This window comes from Eutrigla gurnardus (genome assembly GCF_963514095.1).
Source record: "Eutrigla gurnardus genome assembly, chromosome: 17".
NCBI classification, from domain to species: domain Eukaryota; kingdom Metazoa; phylum Chordata; class Actinopteri; order Perciformes; family Triglidae; genus Eutrigla; species Eutrigla gurnardus.
The window spans coordinates 14,259,099-14,275,880 of NC_139928.1; the positions used below are offsets into that span (position 1 = coordinate 14,259,099).

Sequence of the window (16,782 nt, forward strand, 5' to 3'; positions counted from 1 at the left end):
CACGTCCTAATACTACACATGCATGGCTTGATGTTGTTTTTAAGGAGCGCCGTCTCTGCATATATTTATATTAAACACTCGACCTGCATCAGCGAATGTGCGCACGAGCGGATCTGTGCGAGCAGGCAGCGCGAGGAAAGCGGATTTTGGACGGAGAAACACAGCGGCATTTTTCTTATAAATGCACCGGTCCGGTTCCGGTACCGGTCCGGTACCGGTCCGGTTCCGCTCACACCACGAGTCTAAAGAGAACAACATCAAGCGTGTAAAGTACACGAAAAACGTAGCGGGAGCGCGCGGCGAGGATTGTTGCGGCCGCGCATCTTGCGGAGCAAGTCTACTGTGCTGCGCGGAGGCGCTCCTAATGTAAATGATTATTGATTTATGAATTAATTGATAGGTAGCTTATTTTTGGAGTATTGATTTTTTTTTTTTGGCCTGGCGGCAGGCCTCCTTGGCCTGGCGGCCCGCCAGGCCTGTACAATGGTAGGGGAAACACTGCTTACCTCGAAGGAAATGTGTTTTCTCTGCTTTAAGTTGTATCCGCACGCAGCACCGTCCTTAGCCCCACGTGGCCGTCTAGAAACCGCTCACGAGTCACAGGGAGCGTGAAGGCACCCCGCCCCGCTTGCAGCCTTGCGTGTTGATTGGTTGTATTCCGTGTGCCAAACCAATCAGATGCTGTGACGGGCGAGGCAACTTGGCAAGGCTCATGAATTCCAAGTGGCAAGAGCGGAAGGCGCGTTCAGAACGAAACGGCTGCAAAATTGGTTGTGAAAATTATATGAACTTATCGGTGGGAATTTATGGAAAGTATGGCCGATACCGATATCCCTAAAATGTTAAATATCGGCCCGATATATCGGTGCGGCCGATAATCGGTCGGGCCCTACTGTTCAATGATAAAAACCTCATTCATTGTATTCGAGGGGGCCGTAAGAATAATTATTTGGACCTTTTTTTAAATGTCACCCCTCAACCTACCTGAAAAAGAAAGATCTGGCAGTTTTTCTATGGTGCTTTGTCATTTTCATGAAATTGGACCCAAATAAAACACAAAACAACAATGCGACACTATGAAATAAATATTTAGAAGAAACAAATGTGAACATCCCAAATCACTGATTTCTAGGTAAATGAGGTACTGGTGGTTCCTGCTATATTTATAAATCATTACATTTCATAGTGTTTTGATACTTTTGGGATGCGATCCGTGTCCGGTCGTGGCTATAAAGCAAACTCAAAAGTGGAAGATTGGTACATGGAGATATGAACTCAAAACTCATATTTTTTCTGAAAAATTCTCTTTAACACAATCTGCTCTCCACACCTGCTGTCACCGAGTGTGTGTGTGATTGTTTTGATTGATGCCCCTGCGTTAAAGCTGACCTTGCGGCGGGTGGAACAGTGTGCACACACACACACACACTCACACACACACACACACACACTGCATTGAACCAGCATTGATTTCTCCTGTTCAACTAGAAAACAAAGGACATTACATTATTTCAGGGAGTTCCTCTTCTCTTCTTTCTGAGTCTCAGTGCAGGTTTGCTGTTCTCTTAAAGTTCCCTTTCTTCCCTCCCTTTCTTAAAAAGCTGTTCATTGTCTTCTCCTCACTGCTTTTCATTACTGCTTATATACAGTATACTCCTCTTCCATTTCACTCTGGATCGGGTTGGGTATTCCTACTCAATTACTGAATCAATGCGATTCAAATTCAAAAGGTCCCGATTCATTTAGAGATATTTCAGGTTCAAATGAAAGACATGATCCAGAAGATTAAAAAAAGTGAATGCTACAAATTGTCCAAAGATGAACCAGTATAACCCGGTGCCTTATTAAATATGTGTTAATATGTATGTAGGTATATGTATGTACCTTCCAAATCCCATTAACATGCAGCTCCTTCAACCAACCTGCACTATTAGGGTAACCTTCTCTCTCCCAGAATGCCATTAACTGACCTGGATTCAATTGTTGTTCATTCTGTCCTCCCTGGATTCAATTGTTGAATCCAGGGAGGACAGAATGAATGATCAATGAAAGTGAGAAAGAAGACAGACAGACGGACACATAGATGGAGGGATGATAGAGGAGTGGATATCATCAGTCCCCTCAGGTCTCTTTGATAAAGATCAGAGACGCCACAGCCAGAACCTCAATCACATACGCACGCATTGACGCGCAAACCCACACACACACACACACACACACAAGCACACACACACACACACACACACACACACACACACACACACACACACACACACACAACGTTTACACTGGGATCATGTTTAAGTCAAAGAGACTAGAGTCAAAATCAATCAATCAAGAGCTGATAAGGGATCAGAGACACAGAGAAACAAACGGTGCAATGCTCCTTTAATGGCTGCTTTTAAATATGGATGCAAATGCTTTTCTCGCCGGGATTTTATCCCTGTGAGACGCCACCATTCAGTTTTTCCCCGGAACATTGCCTATCAGCCGCACAATCATTCAAATTTCACATTTTTATGAAGTGTTTCCTCGGAGGAGCCGGTGGAGGTGGCCATGCATGCCGCAGTCTTATCAGACTCATCACTGTGAGGATTGAATGTTATTGGCTCGTGTTTACTGCCGTGACTGACAAATAGTGATCGGGCACGAAACATAATTAATGGAGGACATGAAAAATTTAGGGAAAAGCTTTCTTAATGAAATATGTTTGTTTACTGACTTCTATGTGGGAAGCAATTAAACGGTGTTCTAACTAAAACAGCACACTCCCTCGATGCCTGCGTCAAACCTGGTTTAATTTTGTCAACAGATGACCGAGGTGCTTTATGGACCCCGAGGGAGCAACGACCTCACAGGCCAATGCCCTTAATCCTGGCCCCTCTCCTTTTGGTTCACCTCACTTAACTTTCCCTTCATTATTTTCCAGGATGCTTGTTGAGTCAAACTGTTTAATAGCATTATTTATCCTTCATTGCTGCTCATTTTTAAAAAAGAAGTGTGGGGGTAAACTAGTTTAAATCATGCTAAAACTCCCACAGCTACTGAGCATGTGAGTGTAAAGATTTCTACTGGCTAACTCCAAGAAAATCTAAAACGCCATGACCATCTGTGAGTAAGAAACACTCTCCATTAAATAAGGTTGGACTGATGGATAATGCCCAGATGGAGAAGGCTCTATTGATGCAAGTGACATCTGGCCAGTGAGAGCCTCAAAGTGTTTAACCTGCTGCCAGCAGCCAACTGTTTGTCTACAAAAAAAACCCCAAACTAAAACAGCTTCAAACCCTCAAAAAAGATGAAGGTTAAGGGGTGGACAGATCTAAAGAAGGTCATTCTTCCGTTTTATCTTTTTTTTAATTTGGACCAATGCCACTTTCTCCCTCCTTCAGGCAGAGTATATATCTCCAGTTATTTCAGCATTCAGCAACTGCACACCCTTAAAAGGAATTCAGGCCATTAGTTAAAATAACATTACTTTTTAAGATGAAATGTTAAGAGTCTGACTTTGATTTGTGTTTGGCAGACCATATCATTCCTTCTATCATAAAGAAGGACATATGAGTGTGTTGTGCACTTTTAACCATTTCCCGTAAATGCATTTTTATTTGTTCAGCTCTCTCTTCTAACTATGTAAATTCTATGGTCAGTGTAAATTAGGCTAAAAGGGTGTTATATCATAGAGAGGAGGGACAACATGTAGTGGAGATATTGCAGGGGAGAGGACAAAAAGTAGCAGAAGTGAGGAGAGGTCGGGGATGAGGGGAGTCAAGTGAAATCTCTGCTGACTTGTTAGTCACATGGCAGCATGTTCTTGGTTGAAGAACATGTTCTCCCGTCCGTGTTCTCGGGGAAAACGCTTACATCTGGGAGCTGTGTGTCTGCTTGTGTATTGTACGCATGTCCATGTCTGCTTTCTATGCCTGCCCATGCCTCTGAACACATGGATGTGTTGAAATGTATATTGTATGAATGTGAGTTATGTACATTTATCTTTGAGGTTGACACGGTCCGATGTTGTATTATATAACTGTATATTGTAAAAACTCTCTACAACATGCCCCCTTCTATACTACACTTTAAACAACAAGACAGCTTTCTCAAATTATACACTAATTGTTCTTATGTGGTAATAAATATCTAAAAAATGTGCTTTGATTTTGTCTTCAGAGTAAATCAGCTGTGACGTAAAAGATCATGGAGTGGAATAGAGTAGAATCAAATAAAATAGGTGGTATAAAACACATTATCTCCAATGCTACCTATTTGATTGTATTTACATTTGTGCTACAGTTTACTTTTTACTAAACTTCAACAGGATTCCCATTCTTTTCTAGAGATCATTGTCCAAGCCATTTTCAGTGATGAACGAGCTGGTAGGACAAACAGGGATTGTGCAATACAGTTAAATGTTTCTCTGTGGAAGTCTAATCAAAAAGATTGAGTCTGTGGCTATAATTCATCTTTAAATCATCTCTTGCATGCTTACAACTGACCGTAGATTGAGCTTATAATTAAAACTACTATTAAACGGTTACTAGCCAGCACTAGCATATGCATATTTATAGTTGATGTGTATATGTACTGTATGTGTTTTGGCCACTTAAGTTGTAATGTCATCCAACCTGCATGTGAAGTGACCTGGGGGCTTCACAGTGTTTCCATGAACTTCCATTTGAACGTTAATATGATCTTAATATAACTTCACCTTTTCAGATGGCAATCTCTGTTTTGGGGAGCTTTGATTGATAGCCCAGTTAATTCTCAGCTAAAGGAACCCAGGGGAAGGCTGGAATCATTTCCCAGAACGGCACACGATTTTCTGGGACATTTGATTTTGTTGTTCAATGTTTTCCAGGACATGTGAGAACCCTGATTAAGTCATAAAACATAATAACGGTGAAATCTAATGTAAAAATGTGAATTGGAGAAGATGTGTGAACATGAACAAGGAGAAGGTGGTGCAGAAGCACAGAGAGGTGTAAGAGGAAACAAAACGAGTAATTCTTCAACAATGACCAAGCTGAGAAAGAACAGTGTGTGTGTGTGTGTGTGTGTGTGTTTTAGTGCTGTGATAATCTGAGATTCCGTCTCATCAGCACAATATGAAACTGCCTCTGACATCATACTAAATAATACATCATTGTCTTTCTCTCTATTTCACACAAACATGCACGTATACACACTATGTATGTGCTGGTGTATGAATTAGTTATGACCTGACAGTCTTCAGAGGAAGGGGGAAATGTTCAAAGATCACATCAAAGTGTATCCCACCGAGCAGACAGCCTGGGAAGGATGGAGCCACAATACTGTACCTTTGCCTCTTCAGTTCCCTCCCATAGAGCGATCAATGAATTACCCTTTTTCATGTATTTCTGTTTTAAAAAATGTAATAATACAGTGTGGTAATCCATCCATTAATATATTCATCCTTTTTCTACATCATATCCAGCTCCGATACGCAGTAGCAGCAGGTTAAGCAGAGCCTCCTCCCCTTCCACATCCTCCAGTTCCTCCGGAGACATGAGTCCCGAGGCGTTCAAAGGCCAGGTGGGGTATGAAAGCCCTCCAGCATCTTCTGTGTGTGCCCCAGGGTCGCCTCCTGGTCCGACATGCCTGGAATAACTCAACAGGCCTCCTTGTCAGACGTCTGAATGACATCGGCTCATTTCCATGTGAAGGACTCCACATGTCTTTGCTCCTTACCCTCATCCCTGAGGGCGATCTCGGTCACGCTACAAAGCCAACGCAGTTCGATCTCAATCTCATTCTCTACACCAAAAGGTGAGGGCCGGAGCACACATGTTTTGGTGAATCCAGATTTTCACCTTTGTTCTGATCACTTGTGATGCTGCACTAATCCACATAGTGTTCATATGTTCCAACCTACTCTATCTTGTACAGGCTATATCTTTCTATTGAAATGACTAGAAATGAAATGCACTTTAGATTGGCCCTTGCTTTTGTAGATTATAATGCATGGATGATACATTTGCAATTTTAATCTGTACTGGGAAAGTGTGTGTGTGTGTGTGTGTGTGTGTGTGTGTGTGTGTGTGTGTGTGTGTGTGTGTGTGTGTGTGAGAGAGAGAGAGAGAGAGAGAGAGAGAGAGAGAGAGAGAGAGAGAGAGAGAGAGAGAGAGAGAGAGAGAGAGAGAGACCTACAAATTAACCAGTGATTTCTGAGGTTATACACGCTTATTTTCTAAAACCGTATTGTTGGCAATGCTAAGACAATACCTGCAGAAATCTAAAATCTCAAAAATCAGGCAGAAGGATTAGATGGATTAAAGGTGACTTGCCAAAAATTGTTCCAAACCATGGTGGCTCATTCCTCCTGAGAAAATCTCCTCCGCGCTGTATAAATTTACAGCCAAGCTGCGCGTTTTAGATGAGATGCTGAATACAGCAAGACACACATATCATCAGCATAATGTTGCATTTATTTTTAATTACTGCCAAGTTTGAGTTCTCTCCCTCTCTCCCTTTCTCTCTCCCCCTTTCTCTCTCCCCCTCTCTCTCTCAGAAGCCACATGGGCCAAGTAGCAAGTGGAAACTGGTGTCAGTGAATAAATCTGGGACAACTGCTTGGACATAAAAGTAGCACAAACACACACACACAAACACACACACACACACACACACACACACACACACACACACAGAAATTCAGAGATGACATGTGTGCAGACTTGAACCACGGCACTTTGCAATCAGTGATAGTGTCATTATGAGGCACAGCACAGACATATCAACAAATTGAACACCCACTAACCAACCAACCTACATCCAGAGGAGCACACAGGCCCCTTAAAAGATGCAGAAGGCCACACAGGCAGACAGTTAAGCAGCCATGTTCAATGGCAACCAGCTGTGACCAACTGTGCATATGTGTGTGCATGTGTGTGCGTGTGCGTGTGTGTGTGTGTGTGTGTGTGTCAACAAGCTGTCATCTGAAGGTTTGTGAGCACGACGGTGTGCATTCAATTTCAATCAGACAAGACAGCCGCTATATTTCTTTACATTGCTTTTCCACGTTGGCACAAAGGCCTGAATTCCTTTCTGAAGAAGGAACATTGTATAAAACATTTTATGTTATTTCTAGTCACTTTCTATTTTATATCGTTTTTGTATAGACTCTAATGCATGTTTAATGTATGTTCAATGTATGTTATTGCTACTGGATGCTTGAATTTCCTTTGGGATCAATAAAGTATCTATCTATCTATCTATCTATCTATCTATCTATCTATCTATCTATCTATCTATCTATCTATCTATCTTTACTACTGTAAAGACAAAAACAATGACATGACCATGATGCCGTCTCACACACCATCTGTATCCCTCTGCACTTTACTGTGTCCATTGAAACAGAGTACTCAGACTTTGAGTGTATGATTCAATGCTAAATCAAACCTAATGTTGTTAATGTGTATTATCTACTGCTCGAATTAATGTCTTGCACTGTGTCCTTCTGAATTGCGTCTCATGTATCTGCACAGTGAATATCAAGGACCTACATCATTATGCACGTATTTGTTTTGTGTCATGTGTGTGCCTGCGGTAGACAATTTTATGCTCCCCTGTTTTATGCTCCACAATTAACTGCCTCATTGAGAACATCAAAGTTTTTCTAATCTAAATCTAATCTGAAATTGTTAATGCACACAGGACATGGTGCAGATACATAGGGAGTTCTAATTTTAACCATAACTTCCACTGTTCATATCTCTTCTTTCATCTGTGAAGATGATACCGTGGGGTTTACTCAGGCCCTAAAGGGAGAGGGCAGAAGTGGACCCTTTATTACCCCTGCAATGGGCCAAGTTACCTCTGGAAGCAACCAATACATATCGTTCATGTTACATGTCAGGTTTCACCTGAATTTAAATAACATAATTATATGAGTAAGATGTTTAGCGCCCAATCACTTTACTTTAAAAATCTAAATCTTATTGTTATTCTGTGACATAAATATGGCCTCTAAAAGTCTGTTTCTGACCCTGCCCGTCTTTAAACAGTCCCTTTAGCATGCCCTCATTTTGTGTCATTCTCTGCCCATGCTTTTTTCTCTCAGACAGCCTGCCATGTTGGAAAGGAATGAACTTTGTCACCCATTAGGAGGTACTCTCCTGCGCTGAGGGGCAAGGAGTAAAACAATGTGGACTGAGTGCAGAACATGGCAGGTTCCACTGATAACTCTGAATCTGTATGGCCTTTGATAATTGTTGACATCCATAAAAAGCTGAATACTGGCATATTTGATTCAACCTAGGTTTGCTAGTCTTCACGCATCCACAGGAAAAGGCATACATATAAGGAATCGATCTTGGGATTTTATAAATCAATATGGGATCATTCAAATGAAGATCGATTTGTTAAAACCCCATCCATCCAAATGCTAAGTAGGGGTTTAAACCTACCCTTACAAACCTTTTATTTAAAGGCAGGGGTGCAAACTCATCAGGGATGAAAAAGGTGACAAGGACCCAAACCCCCTCGCGGAATATATATATATATATATACACACACACACACAATATATATATATATATATACACACACACATATATATATATATATATATATATATATATATATATATATATATTGCATATGCTTCAATGTTATTCCTCTGCCTCACTGAAGGGGGCTGGCGAGAGCCTGGAAAATGGACTTCCCTTCCAGTGAAGGTATAAATAATGGGAGACCAATGCCAGGGCTAAAAGGTTTGCTTCAAACGACGGAACATAAAATAACTCGATCGACTCCTCACATTGAAAGACAAACTGCTTTGAAAATATTTGGAACCTCAAGAATAGATTTGACTCTGGACGAACGGAATAAATATTAGCAAGGGGAGGTAGGGGGCTTCTCACCCCTCATTCGCTAACATTACATCGATATCAGAGTAAGCCTTTGCTCCGTTGATTTTCCATTATTTATTTTAGGTTTTTTTTTTTAATGTGAAGGTATGGTAGGTACATTTAACGTTGTTTTCTCGCTTAGATTTTTCAAAGGTTCCTGAGAAATAGACACTGTACTATCCGATAACACCGTTATTGTAACCAGCAAAAATGGTTGTGATTTGCGATGCGTATGTCAGCGAACTGTCTGACATTAGCACGTTAGCCTACGTTAGAAAGCCTGATGGTACAGACACACCAACTCCGGCAGCAGACGTCAAGTCAACGGATCCCATTCATTGTCTATGTAGAGCAGGAGCTCCGCATGATGGATACGGCACGTCGAATTGACTGCCCTGTCGCCGTACGTGAATTTGCATAAAGTTCGATGGATTGAACTTTATGCAAATGCCGTCCGTCCAACGCAATGCCGCCGGCTCCAGAAACTTCGTTCAAACTATCAAACTAGGCAGTGTTGATCAAATATGAATCCAGATTCTGTTACTGCACTACACATTTCCCGCCTCAAATGTTTTCAGAAACATGCTTTAGCGTGTAGTTTAACTGTAAAATGAGATCGTTTGTGGCCCGGCCGCCATGTTGGAAACGGCAGAGCAAAACTCAAGTCCCGCCCACTTCGCAGGACGTCTATCCAATTGATCCAACTTGAACACAGAACTGCCCACTCGCCGGTGCGTTCGACGGTCCGTTGCGTCGCTGCCGGAGTTGGTGTGTCTGTACCATGACGTTTTTGAAGCGTACCAACGTCATTCCTGTCTAGTACGGCATCAAGGCAGCTACAGACCCGAAAATGACATGATTACACGGGTTGGCCAAACGAACAAGCTTGGAATAAATATTTATGACAGCTTGCGTTCGCCGATTACTTGGACGCCCCCCCCCCCCCGAAATATTTTTATTGCAGATCTCCATGAATCACACAAATGACCTTTTTCGGAACAAAAACGGCGAATTTCGCCGAAAGGTGACAAGTTTGCATCCCTGTAAAGGGCTCTATGTGTTGTGTTTTCTAAATATAACATGTCTAGCAAATATGAACAGGGGTTGCTTCAGGTAAACACCACATACAGCACCTGCTAAATTACTTCTGCTTTCATAAACAAGGTATCCACAAAGGGAGCGCTGCTGTATTTCTTTCTCACACCCAGACTCACAGTCTCACGGACCAAAACAGACACGGCCGTACCTTCATAGTTGAGTTTGAAGCCGTGTGCAGACACGGCAAAGTCGCTGGTCAACCTCAAAGAGAAGACGTTCCCGGTGCTGGTGACAGGGGTCGGAATCTGGAAGCCTGTCAGCCTGTCGAAACACAAAGAGGAATGTGTTGAAATGATCAGCAAATTAGCATGAAACACACAGGGACAACAACACAAAAGAGCAACACAAGTAAACACAACGGATGATGGATGCATTGGTGCAGTATAACATGTATTAATTGTCAGGTAGCTTTTAAGAATGAACACATTTGTCAGAGCACAGGCTGCCGGCTAAACGTCCGACTGGAACGCATTCTCTGCCAGCTTTTCTATATTCTATTCTCTCTTTCTTCACACGCTCTTTTAGACTTGCATTTGCACTGTGCGTGACCAAAATGTGCTCCTGCTGTGTGCGTTCACAATGCAGCATTTTGTTGTTGTTGCCGGATACATTCCACAGGAAGGAGTGAGGCTCTTTAGAGAAGAGCATAACGGCTAACCGTTAGCGTGGTGACAGGTTCTGTCACAAAGAGCTGCAAGAAAACAGCCAATTCTGGGAAAACCGAGGTGTCTGGTCACTGTAATAATGATGCTTTGCCAGTTGGATTACACTCCTATCTGTGATGTTTGCTCCTACCAGTGCCGCTGCCTGTCATAGAGGCTCTGGGGAGGGACTAAAACAACTCTCCGTTATTTGAAAACATAAAGAAGGGCTGCACTAAAGCCCACAACTCAAAATAAACTAACAAAAAAAGTGAACTTTGTTTAGATAACTGGTAATACCAAATACCCTTTAAAACTTGCACACAATTGCCCAGGTCAGCCTTCAGCTTTAGGATTTAAGAAGCCACAGCAACGCATTTCAGCTTGTCCTGCAGCTATCATTCTTCTATCCATTCTTCCTTTTCTTTTGTCCACTTCCTCTCTTCCTCTTTCATCTCTCCTCCTCCTCCTCCATCCACTGGAACCAGCTCTTCCTCTCTAGCATCATGCCCATCCTCTCTTCTTCCTCTCTATGTCTTCCCCTAGCATTCACACTGCTACCTTTTTTCTAGTTCCTCTTTCACCCTTTCTTCTGTTGAACATCCCTTTTTTTTTAATCATCTTTCTTTCTTACCTACATTTACTTTGATCCTTCCTCTCACCCAATACAGCCCATGTCTCTCTGTCCTCAGTATAACTTCCCTCGTCAAGGTCCTATGTGTGCTTTTGACGTGTGATGTGTCTCCTCCTTTACTTTTCTTGAATCATTTCAATAGCTATTCATTAGTTCCTCCTGGGTTAACCTTAATCACTCCTCTGAACTGCGTGCTTCCTATTCAATCTTAGCTTTCTTAATACAAAAACAAAAACATATGAGGATATGTCAGGAAATACTCGACATACGAGACAAATTCAATATCTTCTAGCAATATTTGTGGCCAACGTTACGTGACGGTGGCAAGCACTATGTCTGTCCATGACCTGCAGAAACAAAGACACTTTTATATTAGCATAACATGCTCTCCAGGTATGATTAAGTGTCATTTAAATATTTAATTAATTTATTGAGATCTCCTGCCCCATCCTTGCACTCAGCTTTCTTCTCTTAATTTTTCTGATTTTCTATCAGCAAAACACCCACAGTCAACAGTTTCTTTAGACTTTATCTGTACCTCCTCTTAGCCCTTCTTTCATCTTCTTCTTGTCCCTCCTACCTTGCTTTTATCCTCCATTATGTACCTACTTCATCACTTCTCCTCTGCTCTTTTCATCACTCAACCCACCAATTCATTTTCACCATCTCACCACCTGCTTTTCATATTGTATTATTGTGTCCTATCCTAACCTCTCCTTTCATCTCTTCTCTTGTTTGCCATCTCACATCCCTTTTCCTACTGGAAAGTGTTTCTCTGCACTTTCCTCTAATCATTCTGTCCACCTTTCTGCTCAATCAAAGTGTGCTTCGCCCCTTAACATACTTCTACCTCTCCTGTCAATCTCCCTTCCCTTGTTGTCAGTTCCCCGTCTCTCTCAGTTGGCCCTTCTTAGCTGACTTACTCCTTTCTACTTCTCTATTCTCTCTATCTCCTTGAATACCACTCAAAGCACGGATGGTGGCCACAGCCTTAAAAGCACCCAAATATCTCGTTAATCTCTCCCTCTGTTCCTAATCTATATCTCCAGTATGTCTGCCGCCTTCCTATTTTTGCTCATTTTCTCCTCTCATGTCTACTTTTAACATACCTTCCTGTCGCTATTCATGCTTTAACAATAACCGAATTACTGCAATTTCACTGCCCTTTTTAGACTTTCTTTCCCCTTCCCCATGTTGAGACCAAAATACAGTAAGCATGTTAGTCACAGTGTGCAAGTGATGAAGCACAGGGTGTCACCTCCACACCTCCAAACCAAATCATCTCTGCAAGCTTTCGGCTGACACTATAGCACCAAAATATAAATGCTTGATGTGCAGAAATCTGTGCAGTTTCTGCAAGCTGACAAACCCGGAAGCTGAGTAAAATGCAAATCACTTGTAAATGAAAAGGCAGTAAAAAAAAAAAAAAGGGACCAGTTTTGCTCCATGGACACTCCGTGGTTACAATAATACAACGTGACGTTGCATCTTCCATATGATTCTGTGTGTTTAAATGGATTCCCTTTCCTATGTTACTGATGCAATCACTGAAGCCTGCCCTGTTGCCACTTATCATGCATCATGTCTTTCAACATTTCTCATCTTGTTTCACAGCTTTTTTTTCTTTTTTTTAGCACTATGGTTTGGCTTGTGCCTCTGGGTATCAAAATTGTAAACATTTGTCACATTGCATCTTCTTTTTTTGCATCCCTGCCTCAAAATTTAAGCTGCGTGTTCTGCCAATGTTTGTGCGTGTATTTTTGTTAAATTTCAATTGAATTAGATGTGTTGTTGCAAAAGGCATTGACCAATAAAAATCCAGAAAATGAAAGCTAATTTGGAAACATTACGTGCATTCATCTAAATGTAAGGAGCATCTTGATAAAAAAGGAAGGTTAATATTGCGTTATGTAGATAAAGTTCAATTCATTCTCTTCAGCTTTTTCTACAATATATTATTCGTAATGCTTCACTCCTGCAAAAACAAACTTTCAACAAATACGTACCCCCCACATACACACCCGATATTCTATTTTCTGTGTAACAATTTATCTCTGGATTTATGCGTTTTCAGATTTATGAGGTAAACTGAAATTCTTTTACAGAAAGTGAAAGAGAGATGGAACAGATGGTGTCTGACATTCAAGGTCTTTCCCTGTGGGAGTGTGTGTGCATGTGTGTGTGTGTGCATGTGTGTGTGTGTGGTGTACAGAGTGAAATCACATTAGCAAGTGAATGAAGAACTAGCTAATATCTACAGAGTGCTTTCTCTGCTCTCTCTCTCTCTCTCTCTCTCTCTCTCTCTCTCTCTCTCTCACACACACACACACAAACATGAGGGGCGTCTCACGAGATCACACACACACAAACACAGATAGAGATGCACCATTCTCTTCTTTATTTTCTCCAAAAAAGCAACCATGCAGTCTGGCTAATGCGATTGTCAGACGACCCCCCCCCCCCCTCTGTATCTGATGGTGTCTTTATTGCCGAGAGGGAAGAGAGATTTTTCATTATTATTACTGCCATGAAAGAAGGAGAGACAGAGTTGAAAGAGATAAACTGTAAAAATGAAACAAAAGAAAGAAGGATGGACAGAACGAGAGAAGTGATGCACAGTTAAGGTTTTGTGTCGCGGTCAAAAATAATTTCTCGGATTAAATCATATCTTATGTGAAGTGCATGGTTTAATCACATCAAACAGTCATCTGATATGGACCTACGGACCTGGGATGGATATTCATGGAGTGTTTGCCTGAATGGGAAATTGCATGTAGAATTATTCCTTTTACTTATAGGTTTTTCTTCTCAGAACATGCATATTATCAGTAGTAAAATATAAAGTAATAATATTGTCATCCATAAAAGGGGGGCAACTCAAACATATCAGGTCTATATTTTAAGTATAGAATCAATTTGTATTCACAGGATCAACCAAAAGGCCCTACTATGTTTACGATTGAGCCAAGTCATAAATAATAGTTATCAATAGTCAAAAAAGGCTCAGATTGCAGGAAATTAAAACCCACATGATAACACAACAGTCAAATAGAGGGATGACGACGAGAGTGACAGACATTATTTACGTTTAAATCAGATTGTAGGAAATACTGCTGGTACAATCTGACATACTGCATAAAGTACCTTACAGCACATTTATGTATAACAGAGATATTGATCGACGTGATCTATGATGATGTCAACCACCTTAAGGCCCAAGTACGTGTGGATAACAGCATTTTTGCTCATTTTCAATGAGAAATGGGGACAGGAGCCTCTGTGAAAAAAAAAAAAGTCTGTTATTTTCCGTCAACTAGCATCAGTGTGTGTAGCAACCGGTCCCTAAGCACCAAAGTAGCAGCACCAAGAGACCAGGGAGCTTGTTTGTCTGTGAGCTAAGAGTGTGTGCCGCTGTGGTTGTGTGCGAGCGTGTGTGTATTTTAGTTTGCTTGTGTATTTTATTGAGTTGATACTGACCCGAGGTCTGACCCCGCAAACCACACCGCTCTGAATCTACTCTTCCTCCGGTCTCTCCCCATGTTCCTCCATCCATCTTTACATTTCCTTTCCGCCCTCCCTCCCCCCCTCTTCCACCTCCACTCTTTCCATTGGGAGAACAAGCAACTGTATCAATTTACTGGCCATTTACTCTCTTTCCCGTGAGGCAGACAGCTTTCTACATGTACGCCAATAAAGCCCACTGCACTGCCTTTCTTCACACTCTGTTCTCAGCTTCCCAAACTGGGAAGACACCAAATTGGCCACCTAAACCAATTTCCCCAGAACTGTCCTGTATTAAACCTGTAATTACATACTTGTTATTCATCACTTAATCTGTTTTATTTTAATATATATAGGAAACTGTAATAACAGTCTCAAAATCCATACCTTTTTTTCCAAAAATGAAACCTGCCACGTTTGATACGTTTTAGAGCCACACATGCAATCAAACCGATATTCAATCGATGGTGTATTTAATTAATTCCTTGAACATCCGTTTCTCTGATTTCATTTCTGTTTCATCATGCAGTGTTTACTTAATATTCAAATGATCATCAGACAACCTCTCACTCACACACACGTTCATCCAGAAACCAGAGTTATTATAGTATATTTACACTTGTTTTTCAGGCTTGGTCACTTTCTTGATGCATCTCAATGCATTGCATTCTGCATTGTTTATATTACAATACAACCAAACGGAGAGTCCAGACCTCTGTCAAGGCCATGACCCATCTCACAACGTCAACCAAAGTAAAAACATAATTCATTATTTTATTGATTCCACCAAGTTTCATGAAAACCGTTGCAGGTTTTTTTTCCAGAATGCTGCTGATTAATAAATAAGGAAACAGATAAACCAAACCGAAAACATAACCTCCTTAGCGGAGGGAAATATTCAAAGTGACATTAAAAAGAACATTTGTCCTCCTTCATAAAGAAAATGTCATCTTGCCCACTTCTTTTCTCCTCCTTCGCTCTCCTCCACTTCATGTCAGGAGATTTATTTCCTCTACTCTTGTCCAAAGTTCAGGGTCTGCAGTGAGTGATTGATTAACAACACTAGCCTGAGTGACACACACACACACACACACACACACACACACACACACACACACACACACACACACACACACACACACACACACACACAGACAGAGTCATTTTTCAGGTTAGCGTACATGTGGTCAATAGTCACTGGTGTGTCTTGTAAATCTGTCATTCCCTTCCCACCCTGAACTGTGTGTGTGTGTGTGTGTGTGTGTGTGTGTGTGTGTGTGTGTGTGTGTGTGTTCCAGTCCACTTGTTTATTTGGATGTGTTTATGTGTGTGTAGGTGGAACCTTGACCACGGTGACATGCTATCCATTAAATTAGTCACACACACGTAAATTCACCAGATACAGATACACATAAACAGACAGAGGGATCCTGGTCAGGTCACCTTTACACCCCACTCATTGACTTTGCCCATTCATCACAGAGCGAGAGGGAGCGAGGGAGAGGGAGTAAGTGATCGACACAAAAAAGTATCTATCTATAATGTATCGTCACTGATTCATCTCAGTCGTGGAAAAACTAAAATATTAAATACTTAAAAGACGGCACAAATAGGTAGAGTGCACATATGCTCGAATGCACATGGACACACTCAGTGACAGTGGACTGAGGGGATGAATGGGAGAAGATGAATTCCCTTCAAGCAGATAGCATTTAGTGCAGATAGCATTCAGTGCTGCTAGCGTGGCGTTGCCGGTCGGTTTGTATGCGCGCTAACGAACGTGCACGTGTGCTTATGAAATCTAAACCCTGTGCTTCAGCCTGCGTGTGCAGTCCTCTCCTCTTATCTTGCCAAAAGGTCAGCCGTGTGCGCCTCGCTGCCCGTACGCATGTGCCTGACCATGTTTCACTCTTCGCCACTTATTGGCACCCAGCAGTGCAAATATCAATTCCTTCCAACCCCTCTCAGCATCGCTGTGATGCCAAGGGAAGATAAGTCCCTTTGTGGCGCAGAAAGGGGGGGGTGACAGGGGCCA

General features: G+C 41.7%; 1 protein-coding gene across 2 annotated transcripts in view; it reads right to left on the reverse strand.

Moving 5' to 3' along the window:
* The window catches only part of csmd3b (CUB and Sushi multiple domains 3b), a 278,535-nt gene that overhangs the window by 181,451 nt on the left and 80,302 nt on the right, over nucleotides 1-16,782 (reverse strand). For both annotated transcript variants that reach the window (XM_084033058.1, XM_084033057.1), the window contains exon 3: nucleotides 10,120-10,232. In XM_084033058.1, coding sequence (XP_083889184.1) covers nucleotides 10,120-10,232 — 113 coding nt within the window. The remainder of the gene's footprint in view (nucleotides 1-10,119; nucleotides 10,233-16,782) is intronic.